Consider the following 14,833-nt stretch of genomic DNA (forward strand, 5'->3'; position numbering starts at 1 on the left):
AGTCCCAGTATGTACTAGTTGGGCGGAGGCACACTGTTATATGAAGATATAAAATCAATTACTGATAAAAAAGCTGAAGTACTCAGTTTCTCCAGCGAGGAAGCAGAATTGATACTTAGTTCAATAAGGGATACTTACAGCACTACTCCCAAGGGAGATCCAACTAGGAAGATCAAACAGTTTATATATTTTATTTGGAAGCAAATTAACAGCAAACTTCATGCCATTACCCTAGTTAGATACAATACGGCCAAGCATATCCCAAAGGGGTTATGCATACCATTATGTCCTACTCTATAAAAGGGAAGTAGGACATTTGTTGGAGCAAATATTCAACAAATGTTCCCTTGAACTAATTCTATTAAACATACAAGAATTAGCAAAACAAGTGGACAGCATAGACCAGGAGATCAAGGGCATACAAGCAGAACTAGAGGGACTAACTGGGAAAGAGGAGTTAGATTCAATACCCCAATCAATTAATGAAAAACTGGAATAGTACAAGATATATTTGGAGCAAAAGAAGATTAGATCATTTAAAAGAAAACAGATTTAATTACTTAAATGGTGAAGTATAAACATGGATGGATAAACCAAAAAACAATCCTACAATACAATGCAAAGCAACAAATAGCAGTTCATCTAATGTGTCCAGTACAGAGGGTCCCATTGAACAGAGGGATACTATAGACATCCAACCGGTGGCTGGAATTCTAAGAAGCCCAAATGGCATTATCACTAATCTCTTTTTTAGACCAAAGAAGAAAGGAAATAGCAGACGGCAGGGGAAAGAAGAAAACAGGTAGGGCCACAGACTGAAGGCCAGAATTCAACACCAGAAAAACTAGTTATACATCTATCTGACAACTTTGTTCCCACGTGTGGCTCTAGCATTTTGGACACTACTAATTGATCTCTTCAAATGTACACATAAACTGAAACTTTGTGTCATTTTTTCAAATTGGAGACAAATAGTGATAGCAATTTGTCTCAGGCGGATAACAACTAGATTGAATTTAAACCTAAGAGGAGGTTTATACTACCCATTACTGTATTGTCCAAAGACATATTCCACAAAACTATTTTAAATGATCTCTCACACATCACAAATTGAGTGTATTCAAATGACTAGCGATTACTCAACTGAGTGTCTCAAAAAACGAATAGACTTCATGACATACATGAAATTTGACTCTGACCCCACCAACGGCATCATCTGTAATCTTAAAGAACTGCTTCTGACATCAGAATGACTTGAGTGCATTAATGACAACCCCAGCCATTTTCTCTGAAATAAGTATCCCAAGGAACACATTTTCTATCTGTTGCCAAAGAAAGACAAGCAAATATCCAACCCACTTATGTGACCTTTACCAGCAGCAATAGATAGTAAACGATACCCATTAGGGAAATACATTGACTTTTGCATTCAACCATAGATACAGAAATCCCCTACATATATATTAAAGACACATCACAAGTCTGGTATATCTTAAAGACTTCCACATTGGAAAATGGTTACATCTTATTTACATTCAATGTGACAAGGGTGATGAATCAGAGATGATTCCGCCAGAAAACCTGGCCTGGAACCCTTCTAGTGTCACCAGGCAAATGCAGACGCTTTCTGATCCAGACCCAGGGGGTGGTGTTCTGCGGAATGGGACACCCCCTTGCTGAACTTCCCCTGAGACCCCAAACTTGTAATGGCCTATTGTAAAAAAGAAGTTACAAAAAACGATTTTTGCAATACGAACTACAAGTTACATAATCCCCAAAGTATTGGGACGAAGAAGAGGGCTGAAGAAGAACAAAACTGCAAAGTGCAGCTTGTTAATGGAAAAGACCCACACCTGAGGGAGACTGGGAGACTTAAAAAGCCCCCTCAGGTGAAGGCCAATAGTGAGAAGAAGGAGCAGAGTAGCAGTCGTACATGGAAAAGTTGTGGACTCTCCACATTGCAACAGAAGCAGAGACTGGAGAAGGAAGAAGATGCCGGGACCACTGTTGAGTGGAGAGCAGTAGCCAGTCTTGAGAGGGTCTTCACCTCCTGAAGCCTTAATTGCAGAGGTTGTGCGCAGGAAGCATCGGAGAGGAAAACTTGCCCCCTGGAGACCTTAATTACAGAGGCAGCGCAGCAGGAAGCAAACATTTGAAAAGCTTTCCCCACAACAAGGCTGTCTCCACTGACAGGAGAGCACCGGAGAACCTTTGGAGCAGAGAAAGCGCTGTGTGCAAGTCACGCAGGCTACAGAAGATTGGAAATAGGTAAGAAGCAGCTGGGGCAAAGAACCTGGAAGTAGCGACAGAAATGCTGTGCACGCCAGACCCATTGAGTTCAATACGCTATTGTGACAACGGAGTGATATGTAACCGCTCGCATGCTCAGACCAGCTATATGATCAGAAACCATACATGTAGAGTGAAAAAGAAGAAGCCAAGCAATTTGAATACTGATCTGACAAAAAAGCAGAGATAGCATTATTTTGTAAATCAAACTGACTTGGAAAGGAGCAAGTGGAATGATAAAATCTTGATCATCAAACCTAATGGGTATGATTATTAGCATGCAGGTCTATTTAGAAGCCAGCAACAAGATGGGGCAATAATTCAAGAACCTAACACATACTTCCATTGCCAAAGCCAAAAGAAAGCTATAACATGGCAAATTAAAATCAACAATCATTGCCAAAGTCAAGAGGGAGCAAACAAGAGTCCAAATGTTTGCAAAGCTTATTGGCTATGTTTGAAGAAGTTCATAGTGTAAACTTGCATTGTCAAAGCCAAACAAGAGTCAGAGTGAGACCGAAATTACTGCCAGTATTTGGTTAATTTATTTATTTATTGGAAATTTGTTAGGCACCTATACAACATATGGTGTTTCAAGGTACCACAAGAGAAAAAAGTCTGGGGGGTCAAGGGAGAAAGATAACAATAATGATCCTACTAGGCCGTATGACATTTGGATCATGGAACTATAAGTGCAAGTGATGGGAGGGTGCTGTTCTTCGCAAAATTCGAAGTGAAGTGCAAGGATGGGAGGGGAAGTTCAGGGAAAGAGGGGAGAGTGCAAGTGAAAGGGGGGTGTAGGAGGGAAGGGAACAGGGTGAGTGCTAAGGGGAGGCCAAGAGGGTGAGTGCCAGAGATTGCATGGGATGCAGGGGGTGAGGGTCCTCATGCCAAGGGCAAGGAAGAGGGTGGACTGGACGGGGGTGCAGCCTGGTGCCCTGTAGAGCACAGAGGGAACCCTGCAGCCAGTCACTATGGCAGATGGATGTCTGAGCAGGGCAGGGTGCAGGAAAGGAAGAAGAGAAAAAGAGGGTCTTGAGCTTCTGGAACTTAAGGAGATCCATCTCAAAGCATGAGAGTGCCAGGAAGACCATTTCAGAGGGAGGCTCCTGTGGAGCAGAGAGCTCTACCCCCACTCTCTGCACAGAGAAGTGTCAGAGCTGGAGCTAGAGGAAAGAAAGTATCTAGCAGCAAGGTATTTAAGGAGAGAGAGTTGGATGTAGCAGGGACTCAGGCCCCAGAAAGCCTTGTAGATGATGCAGAGGGTTTTGAACTTCATCCTAGCAGCAACAGGGAGCCAGTGAAGAGATTGTATGGCTGGAGAGATGCGGTCACTGGGCTTGAGGTCAATGATAAGTCTTGCAGTTCTATTCTGGATTAGTTGATGGGGGCAAAGGGAGGATAAAGGGAGATTGAGGAAGAGGCTTCATTACGGGAGCGCTGATTACGAGGTTCCCTTTCTGGGACCCGGATCAGACATCTGGTAAAACCAGACGTCTTTTCCGGGTCCCGCGTGGGGAAGAGGGATGTAATAACGGGCCACTTGTAATGTGCCCGTTATTACCTCCCTCCCCATTGAGCCCTATGGGGGCTCAAATCGGAATGGGGAATAGTTCCTGCAAGGAGTAATTACCGGGTCCTCCTATGTCAGAATGACATGGTAAGTCCCCATTGCAGGAATCCGGTAATGGAGCCCGGTTTGGAGGCAGCCATGGTGCTAACAGCCATGGTGCTAACAGCACCATGGCTGCCTCCAAACTCATAATGAGGCCCATTGAGTTTCTGGGGGAAGGTGAAGAAAGGGAAAATGCCTCTGAGGAGGTGCAGTGGATAGTGGGCCTTCTTGGCAAGGTCTGCATTGTGAGGAGAGATGGAGGTAGAGGAGTCAAAGATGAAACAATGTTTTTTTTGCCTCATAGGAGGGTGAGGCAAGGGGACCCATAGAGGGCAGCCAGAGGGTAGGAGGGAAGGAGGGAGCAGGAGTCCCAATGAGAAGGACCTCAGTCTTACTGGCATCAAGGCAGAGATCATTGGCAGTACACCATGCCTGAATGGCAGTCAGACAGTCAGGGATGAGAGAGGAGTAAGAGGAGGCAGTAGAGGGAAGCTTGAAAGAAATCTGCATATTGTCTGCAAAACAATGGAAGTGAGGAGAGAAGGAAGAGATCTGGTGGGCCAGAGGGGCATTGTAGATGTTGAAGAGCCACAGTGAGAGGATAGAGCCCTGAGAGACACCGCAGGTGGAGAGTGTGATAGGGGAGAGAAAAGGGCCCAGTTGAACCTTGAAAGGTTGGTCAACCAGTCCAGTGCCAGGCCCATGAATCCAAAGGTGTCAAAGAGCCGATTTGTCATGGTCACATGATTGACTGTGTCAAAGGTAGAGGAAAGATCCAGGAGGATAAGTATGGATGGAGAGTGGTAAACGAGATTTAAGAGCAAGTCATCACAGGTGTTCAATAGAGAAGTTTCTGTGCAGCTGGCTGAACTTAAGCCAGACTGGTGGTCATGGAGAAAACCAACAGATTCAGTGTGTTGGATCAATTGGGAGATGACCAGTTTCTCAAGGAGTTTACCCTGGAAGGAGGTAATGGAGATAGGGTGGTAGTTAACCAGGCAGCAGGGGTTGGGAGATGCCTTTTTGAGGAGCGGGTGTATGAGGGAGTGCTTGAGGTGTAGTGGGAAGGAGCAGGTGGCAAAGGAGTGATTACAAAAATCAGCCAAGGCTGGCGCAAGGGAGGCAATGTTGTCCTTGATAGTTCTGGAGGAGCAGGCAGCACCTGTTTGGAGGAGACTTTCAGAAAGCGGACTTGTCTAGAAACCTCCCCCGGTGCTATGGGTGAGAAAGATGAGAGTTGGAGGGCTGAGAGCTGTGGATGGAGGATGGGAGCAGAGGAGAGTGGGGACAGGAGGCCCTGAGCTTTGGTTAATAATTGGGAGGCCAGTGAAGTACAGAGTGTCATGGATGGCAGGGGAGAACTAGAGACTGCAGTAGGATTTGCGAGTTCCTTGCAGATTTTAAACAGTTTGCCCTTGTTGTTCGTGGACCCAGAGATATGGGTTTGGATATGGACGCTCTTCTTAGAGTGGAAGGAGAGTGGAGAAACAAGAGTGGCAAGAAACGGCCCTTCTGGTCAAGAATATTCAGAAGGAGTGGAGCATAACTTGCAGAGAATATGGACATCACAAAAGTGTAATAAAGAGCACAATGTGAATTGTGTCTTCTCCAAAGAAAATCTTAAACATGCTGTTGTAAAGCAAGAGACACTGCTAAGTTCTTGTAAGCTGATCTTAACCACAGAAGCACTTGTAGTTCATAGTTTCTGGCCTGTCACCATGTCAGAGCTTGTGGTAACACTTTATTCTGTTCTGGAAGGAGAGTACACCAGAACAGAGAACTTTGAAGTAGTAGAACATCTCTGAATATTAATAAGGCCTAGCAGGACCGCTATTGTATTTTTGTCATCACTGTTAACATATTCTATTGTCTTGCTGTTCCCTTGTTCCCTTCCCTTTGCCCTGTGAGCGCTTTGAAACACAATTTCTTGATTTACAAGTGCCTTACAAATGCCCCATAAAATAAATAAATAAATCGGTCTGGCATGAGAGTAAACCAGGTGGAAGTTGTTTAAGTGCTATGAAGTGGTGTTGACAAGTCATAAAGAAGCAGTTATAGAACCATTGATACATGTTGGTGAAATATTGACAAATCATCCTGACAAGCTTTCATTGCTGAAACAGGTGCTGTATAAACTGCTGCAGAAGTGTATAATTCTTTCTAAACACATATGTGGTTGCAGAATAATTGTGACAAAGACAATGTATATTCATTCTAATGAACTAAGGAGATGTTCTTGGTTTATGCAAAGAAGGTTATTTTACTTAATATCACAAGTGGAATACAAAGACACCATGTTGAACAATCCTGAAGTGTTGGAACGGTTTGTTGCTAAGTTGAAATCAAACAAACTGCATTGGAACTTTGTCACAAGACAGTATTTTCTTTTTTTGTTTTTGGAACTGGTTCCTGCTTGAATCTGGGGAAGGAGGATTCACCCAGGTTATAAGGAAAGGCACTTATCATACTGTGAACGTAACTGTTATTTGAGTTGCTTTTGAACTGCTATACACTCCCCTGTTGAGTTGTTTATGTACAAGTGTGAGGTAAAGAAACCTTTTGTTACAGTGTTTCCTTTAGTTTATTTTATGTAGGGAAATCCTCATTAGTGTAGGGATAGTGAGGCGTTTATACGTTTTGAGTTAATAAAATGGCTTCTTTTGAAAAACCTTTACAAATTGTCTGACTCACATTTCTGACCCCTCACAAGCCTCTACACCTCAATGCCACAAAACATAGGCTTGGAATCTATTGAATGAGTTTTACTGCAAGAAGATCAGATTGGAGCTTCTGAAGAAGTAATCATGACCATCCTTACCTTTATTTCTCAAAACACATATTTTAGATATGGCAGCCAATTCTACCTTCAAATGTCAGCCACATCTATAGGGGCTATCATGACCCATCATATGTCAACTGCTTAATGCTGAAGTGTGAAACTGATCATGTACTCATTCACCCTGTTTGGAAGAAATATGTGTCCTACTGGGATAGATACATCAATGACATCTTTGGCATTTGGAAAGGCTCCAAAGCAGACATTGAGAACTTTTTCACATACCTGAATGCAATATAGTCACATACAGTTCACAGTGGGGGTAACCCTCAAGATACATTTCCTGGACATGAAGATTACAGTGAACAAACTGGGTTTATCAACTACCATCTTACATAAACCCACCAAAAGGAATAACCTCCCTCATTGTTTGCATTTCCATCCACTGAGTCGGATTAGACATCTATCATATGGCCAATTTATGAGAGTGAGAGGCATAGTCAGTGACAATGAGAAATGTTATAAGGAAATGAAACACATTACCAATAGGTTCAGTGCCAACACAAGAAGCAGACCTAAAAACAACAATCTCCTGTAAAACAATCCTATGGTGTATGTTTCAAGATTTTCCACACAAAGTCAAACAATTAAAAAATGCATATTGAAACAATGGGAGATTCTCAAGAGTGAGAACAGGGTTAAGGATTTAATCCTGGCTGCTCTTCCCTTTTCGTATGCAGGATGTCATAACCTAACAGGACCATCTTTTTAAGGCTGATGATAAATAATCTAAAAAGTGATTCACAAATGGGTGGGAACCTTTCCTTACCTCCAGTGATCTAACTGTAGCTATGTCACCAAAGGTAATCTGACATACTATCCATGTATTTGGGCAAAAATAACATTATGTGATTGTGCCACGTGCCATACTGCCAATGCCATTCATGCAATTAAATGCCTTTGTGGCACATATTATGTCAGCCAATCAAGCAGAGCAGTCAAAAACCAGTGGTATGAACATAGATCCAACCTTTGCACCAATAACCGGAATTCAGCAATGGGAAGTAATTTTCCGAACTTTCACCATCAGATTGCATAACTTTGCTACCAGATAATGAAAGTCGTGTCTGCAAGAGTACATGACAACCTACACAACAGCCTTGGCCGTAGAGAGGCTTTCTGGATTAAAAGATTGGATTCAATAACCCCAGGAGGAATGAATGAAGACTATAACTTTGCTTGCTTCTTCTGATGACATTTTACCTGCTGTATGAGCTTCGAATACTTCCATATGGCATGCATTTTAGAATGTCTTGACAGCTATGTATTAATATGTCTATTATTTGATTTACTTTATTCATGGTCTTGTTTTGAGTTGCTTATTGTTGTTTTTTGCTTTCATTCATTATACGATTTATATACGTTATATAATTATATTCTAATTCTTTTGATTGCTTGCTTTAGATTGGTTTACTCATTCCTATCACATGCGACATGTTTCTCTGTAGTGCTCCATACTTATACTACACCTCTTTCACAATAAAAAAGTATATATTTTCACTATGAAAGTGGTGTTGCCCACGCTACAACTTCTTCGGTTTATTTCACCAAGATCTACCAAGAAGTAAAGGAAATTGGCCAGTTTAAATATCACAGGATATTGGTATGTTACCCCCTCCAGTGGCCAGGCATAATTCTATCCACCGTTTAATTAACTCAAGTGCTTCAAGAAGCCTTTTAATGCCCAATTGTGGAGTATTGAAAGAACGTGTTAATGTCCCAGAATGACCATGAACTCACCATGTGGACATTTCTATTGCAGAGGGGATAGTCCATTTAGGAGGACCTTGCACATGCTTCATTGTGGCCTTACCATCACTCATCTCCCCTGGTGCCGTTTTTCAAACTGTGAGCATTGTTAAATATTCCCACTTTACCATTCTCCTAAATCTAACATTAAAATGGATGTGAGTTGCTAGTTGTTCTGGCAACATGTATACATCCTCATAGTAGTGCAGATTTTCCCGGATCACTTTTCAGTATTGTGGCACCTATATCAACTTGTGATAATGTTTCATCCTCTGTCACAATTACCGCTTGGTAAATACTGAAAGAAAATACAAACACCAGTCTGATAAGTGAATAGGTTCCCTGGTTACATGTACTAGGTTTCTCGGTGTAAACGAAACCATATCACTCTATGCTTCCTCGCAATTCAAGGTTAGGGTCCAATTAAGCTACTCAGTGAGCCGCAGGGTGCTCAGTGGCCATTCAGATACCCCCCAAAGGCTTTGGCTTAAACTCGCTCAAGTCAAATTCTCACCATTACTCTGTCTCGACCCTACCTGGCATTGGCACCCATATCCTCAAGCCAACTCTCTGAAAATACATAGTTTCTTCCAGTGTTGGTCTTTTCTTAGCAATTTAGATGTTAAAAACATGTGATGTTCGCCCATCAAAAAGTACTCTGCTTTGCCACTCTTGGTGTGTACCCGTTCTTTCTAGTTACAGTGATGTCGCTCATTCTGGTGTTATGTTTAACCCTTCACATTCAAGGGAACATTCCCTGGGAAATGTTTTCATTAATCTCTTTTTGCTGAAAGCATGACGCACATTTCCCTGCCTGAACACGCTGTAGCTCTAAATTCAGGATGGCATATGAAAACAGGATTTGGCCCCTAACCGGTTTGCCCTCGTGTAACTCTGGATCCCAACTCTGTTGCTGTAAGAGGCTGATGTGCTTAATGATGCTGTTAGTTTTGCATATGTTTGTGTTAGCAATGCCTGAAAATGCACTAAAGAAGCATGTGAAGATAGTGTGAGCTATACAATGAAGATTAATTAAAAAAACGAAGAAAATAAATATTAAATCTACAGTTAAAGGAGTAGTGCCATGATGACGCAGGTTATGCTCTGTCTCCTCCCTACCTTAAACAGTGTGATTACTTCCTTGTTGTCACTTTCCAGGGCCCAAAGTCTCCGTCTCGCCTTCTCCTGGAGCTGCACATTGAGCCTCTGAGTGGACCGTCTCAGGATGCAAAACGTCAGCAGAATTTCTACATAGTAAAAGCAAAATGGTATGATATATACACGTCTTAATCTGTATGTTTCTGTTTTTGTTCCTTAAACATCAGCACCAAGTTAATGTTCCAGTTCCAATCAATTTTAAAACTCATTAAAAAATACTCATCTATTTATATGACACTGCTCTGCTGACATCTCCTGATCCTAAAAATTGAATTAACCTAGTCCTCCTATTTCAACATACCCATATTATAACCCATGATCATTATACTCTGCATTCTGCATTCCGTGATAATATTATCTGTGATCCTAACACATCTGAGACCACAACACAAGATCCCACAACTCAAAATCATACTATTTATGCAAAATATTACATTTTAAGTTCCTACATAACGTGTAGACCTAAAGTTTGTGATCTTTCAACTGGTTTCTGGCTAGTTGTGGCTTTACATGTCACCTTTGAACAACTCCTAACAATGCACTCCTCATGGCCCAGCTATGTATGACAATAAATCTCTTCATGCTATGTGTGATCATACAACTCATTGCCCACAACCACAATTCTACAGCCATAAGCCTGTAGCTCATGGTCCTATGTCACACGATTAAATAGCTCTTGGTCCTATAACTCTTAGTCACGGCTTCAGAAAAAATTCTGAGGTGGGAGTGTGTTACTGTCTGTTTTTGAAGTTGGGACATTAAATATAACTAAACATGTAACTCCAATGCCCAATTGTTGTATTTTTTAGTGACATAGAAACATATATTTACTCTAAAGCTACTATCTTTTTGAAACCTGTCACGCCTGCACACCTCATGGTTCCCAGTCTCCACAGTGCCCCCTCCGGTTCCTCTAATCCCACCAGTGCCCTCCTAACTTTCCCGTGTGCCATTGCGTGGATTCCAGCCTGCAGCTGCTCACTCGCTGCGACGACCACTTCAGTGGAAAGTCCCATAGCGATTGAAAGACCGGCTTCATGCCGCACTTCCGCATACCACGGCCAGAGCTCCTCGCTCACGTGATGTGGCCATGTTCCACGTGACCAAAAAGACATGCACATGTGATGCCCCTACGTGTCACGTGATTGGAACTTGCGGATCACGTGTCCGAGAAGGAAACAAAGCGCCAGTATTTAAACAGCCGCATCGGAACATCTGATGCTTCACAGCTGTTTAATTTTGGACACTGTTCGGCGCTACGTATTCTGACTTTGGATCACCTGGAAATTGACCTTGGATTGCCTTACAGATTTGCTCTTGGATCTCCCTGGTTTTGCCTTCTACTGTTATTGGATTACTCATCATGTATCACGGACTGTTTTTTGGACTCCTGCTTGCTCGACCCTTTGGCATTACGTTCTTTGGTTCCCTTGTCCAGGACTTTAATACCAGGTGAGCCCGGTTCACGAATATTACACCTGACCTACTGGCACACGTCTCCCGCTAGGAGGGCCCTTGGTGAGTCCCGGAAACCCTATTAGTACAGACTATCAAGTCACCGCCTCTGTGGGTAAGACCTTTCCATTTGTTCTTGTTTGGTCAGTGGTGGTTGTTGTGCCGTACACTTAACCAGTGCTTTGTTTACAGTGGTCCGGGGTTCCAAGAGGTCTGCGGTTCTGGAAGACGATCTCCCACCTGTGGCCTCAAAGGTTGTACAGGGAGTACTATTAACTCTCTCTGTGCGGCACTTGTGGACATAGGACTCTTCTGACTACACGACAGTCAGACTATGAAGCCATCCTGTCCTGTAGTCATGGAGGGGGCTGCGGACGAACCTTTGGCTGCTATGGTGGAAGCCATAACCGTGTTACGTGCTGACATGGCCGCAGCTAACACTGCCATACATCAACGTCTGGACAGTATCCAAAGCACCAGGCACCCCTTGCAGAGTTCGGGGATACCCCTTCAAGTTCACAGCCTGCTCCACCTTCTGTGTCACCCCCTCAGGGTCCCATACCGGTGGTCCTACCTTCTCCTTTCCCCCTGGCTGCCCCCTAGAGGTATCACAGAGACCCCTGTAAGTTCAGGACCTTCTTGAATCTATGTAGGCCCCAGGCCTTTCCAGACTCAACCACTAAGGCAGCCTTTACTCTCTCCCACTTAGCTGGTACAGCCGCAGCCTGGGCTAATCCCCTCCTTGACAACAACAACCCGGCCCTTTATGACTTTGACCTTCTTGTCACAGAGATGTCACGGGTATTCGATACCCGTCACAAAGTACAATCCCGGGATCTAGAACCCTTGGATCTGGGACAAGGGAGAGGTCCTCTGATTGAATATATAACCAGGTTTAATCAACTGGCAGCAGAGACGTCTTGGCCCGAAAGCAAAAAATCTGTTGTGTTTTACAGGGGCCTGTGTAATTCCATGAAGGACGCTCTCGCGGTTGTTCCCTCATTGCCAACCGTGTTTTAGGATTTAGTCAATCTAGCCTTACAGGTAGAAGCCCGGTGTTCAGAACGCAGGGTTTAGGCCTGTATTTCTCACACCCCGGCACAATCTGTCGTCCCAGCTACCCCCAACGCCAATCATGAACCCATGCAGATAGGGGGCATACGGAGTCAGATCACGCCCACGGAGAGGGAGCATAGGAGGGTGGACAATGCTTGTTTTTATTGTGGGTTAACCGGTCACTATGTCATGGAGGGTCCCCGTAGGCCCAAACTCAAGACATTGGGCTTTCAGACTGCTCGACCCTAGAACCGGGGGTTGGGTCGAGCACTTCCTGTTTCACCCCAAATCCTATACCCGCTTTCGGTCGCATGAGGCCAATCCATGTGCAAGCCGTTATGCAACCCACGCCCGTAATCTCTCATCAGGTAACGATCATCATAGATTCCGGGGCTATGGGTAACTATATAGAGATCGTGCTTGCACACTCCCTGAATCTACCCCTTCTGACCAAGACCTGACCTGAACCAGTACAGGCGGTGGATGGCACTTCACTGATATCTGGGCCCATTAAACAGCAGATAGCCCCTTTGTTGGTGACAATCCAATCAATACATAAGGAAACTCTGAGCTTTGACCTTATTGCAATGCCCCAGTTCGATATCATACTGGGGATCCCATGGCTCCAGGAACATAACCCATTGATAGACTGGAAAGCAGGTTCTGAGCACTTTGAATCAGATCTCTGCCAACACTATTGTCTTCCCGCACCTACCAGGGACACCACGCACGCTCAGGCTTTAGGGCCATTGCACACTTAACCATTGGGGATACCACTGTTCTCCCGATAGGACACCATACAGTGGGACTGATTTCCATGCTTGTTCCTACCCAATACCAGGACTACGCAGGGGTGTTTGATCGGGGTTCATCAGAAGTGCTCCCACCACATCGCCCATATGAATGTCCGATAGATTTGATACCTGGGAGTACCATTCCCACCGGCCGGATCTATTCCCTTTCCCCCGTTGAAGACCTGGTTCTGAAGGAATATATCCAGAAATCCCTCCGCTTAGGTCACATTCGCCCTTCCACTTCCCCAGCGGCTAGTCCCATTTTCTTCATCCCTAAAAAGGAGGGGGATCTGCGCGCATGCGTGGACTATCATCGGATCAATGCTATCACAGAAAAAAAACAGTATCCCATTCCCATGATTACACCCTTGCTTGATCGCCTTACTCACGCCTCCATCTTCCCTAAGTTAGACCTTTGAGGGACGTACAACCTGGTCCGTGTACGACCTGGCGATGAATGGAAAACCACCTTTTGTACCTGCTATGGGCCCTATGAATATACGGTAATGCCGTTTGGTCTATACAACACTCTGGCCACGTTCCAGAGATTTATGAATTAGATCTTTTCCGATATCCTGGACGTGTTCGTTGTGGTGTATCTAGACGATATTCTGATCTTCTCCCAGGACCTGAAAGAACACGTACAACACGTACGGGAGGTGTTGAATCGTCTGCAGAAACACTCCTTATTTGCCAAGCCCGAGAAGTGTCAGTTCCATGCGGACACCGTGGAATTCCTTGGTTTTCACATCACACCTGGGGGGTTGGCCATGAACTCTTCTAAGGTGAGGGCTGTATTAGACTGTCCTGTTCCCAAAAACCTGAAGGCGTTGCAATCTTTTCTTGGCTTCGCTAATTTCTATAGGCGCTTTACCTTTGGGTTCTCATCTCTAGTGGCACCCCTCACCTCTTTGACTAGACCTTGCATTCCTTTTCTGTGGTCGGATACTCACCAACAGGCATTCGAGGCCCTAAAGCTAGCGTTCACTGCAGCACCTGTCCTGCAACATCCGGACCCGGAACTGCCATTCATCGTGGAGGCCGACGCCTCCTCCTTTGCCCTTGGTGCGGTTTTGTCACAGACATGTTCCACAACCGGCCGGCTCCACCCCGTGGCCTTTCACTCGCGCAAATTCACTGACGCTGAGGCGCACTACACAGTGACAGAAAAAGAACTGTTAGACAGTCATGGACGCCTTCCATGTTTGGCGTCATCAACTCTTGGATGCGAGACATAGGGTCACTGTGTACTCAGACCATCAGAACCTACAGGACTTAGCATCCCTGAAGTGTATCAAAAGCAGGCAGGTCAGATGGCATTTATTTTTTGCAGCTTTTGACTTCTTCATCAAGCATTGTTCAGGTGTGGCCCACGGAAAGGCCGATGCCTTGTCCCGATCCCCTGGGGGAGTGGCCTTGCCAGTATACCCTGATACTCTCGTAGACTGCGGCAAGGTGGTTTGTCTATGTACCCCTTCTCTGCCATTACTCGAGGCTGTACGGGAGTGGGTTGTCCTAAACCCCGATCAGTTGTCCGAATGGGACCCTGTGATCCGCGATGGTCTAGCCTTCATTTCGGAGACACTATTCTTGCCTGCAACATGGCCCTGGAATGGTCCCACGACGCCCCTGTGCCTGGACACCCCGGCCAATCACGTACTTTGGCATTATTGAAGCGATGGTGCTGGTGGCCGTCCATGAAAAGGGACGTGGAGTGTTACTTCAACACGTGGGTCATCTGTGCACGATGTAAACACCGTGGAGGCCGTTCTTTGGGTCTCCTTCTCCCCTTGCCCATCCCTCCCAGACCCTAGCACACTTTGACCATGGATTTCATTACTGACTTACCCCGGGTCCAGGGATTTTACACTCTGTGGGTGG

At 44.7% G+C, this 14,833-nt stretch overlaps 1 protein-coding gene across 3 annotated transcripts in view; it reads right to left on the reverse strand.

The window, feature by feature from the left end:
• The window catches only part of SH3TC2 (SH3 domain and tetratricopeptide repeats 2), a 665,994-nt gene that overhangs the window by 294,969 nt on the left and 356,192 nt on the right, over positions 1-14,833 (reverse strand). For all 3 annotated transcript variants that reach the window (XM_069651388.1, XM_069651386.1, XM_069651387.1), the window contains exon 4: positions 9,609-9,736. In XM_069651388.1, the coding sequence (XP_069507489.1) occupies positions 9,609-9,736 (128 nt within the window). The remainder of the gene's footprint in view (positions 1-9,608; positions 9,737-14,833) is intronic.

This window comes from Ambystoma mexicanum, chromosome 3p (assembly GCF_040938575.1).
Source record: "Ambystoma mexicanum isolate Mex_15411 chromosome 3p, UKY_AmexF1_1, whole genome shotgun sequence".
NCBI lineage: Eukaryota > Metazoa > Chordata > Amphibia > Caudata > Ambystomatidae > Ambystoma > Ambystoma mexicanum.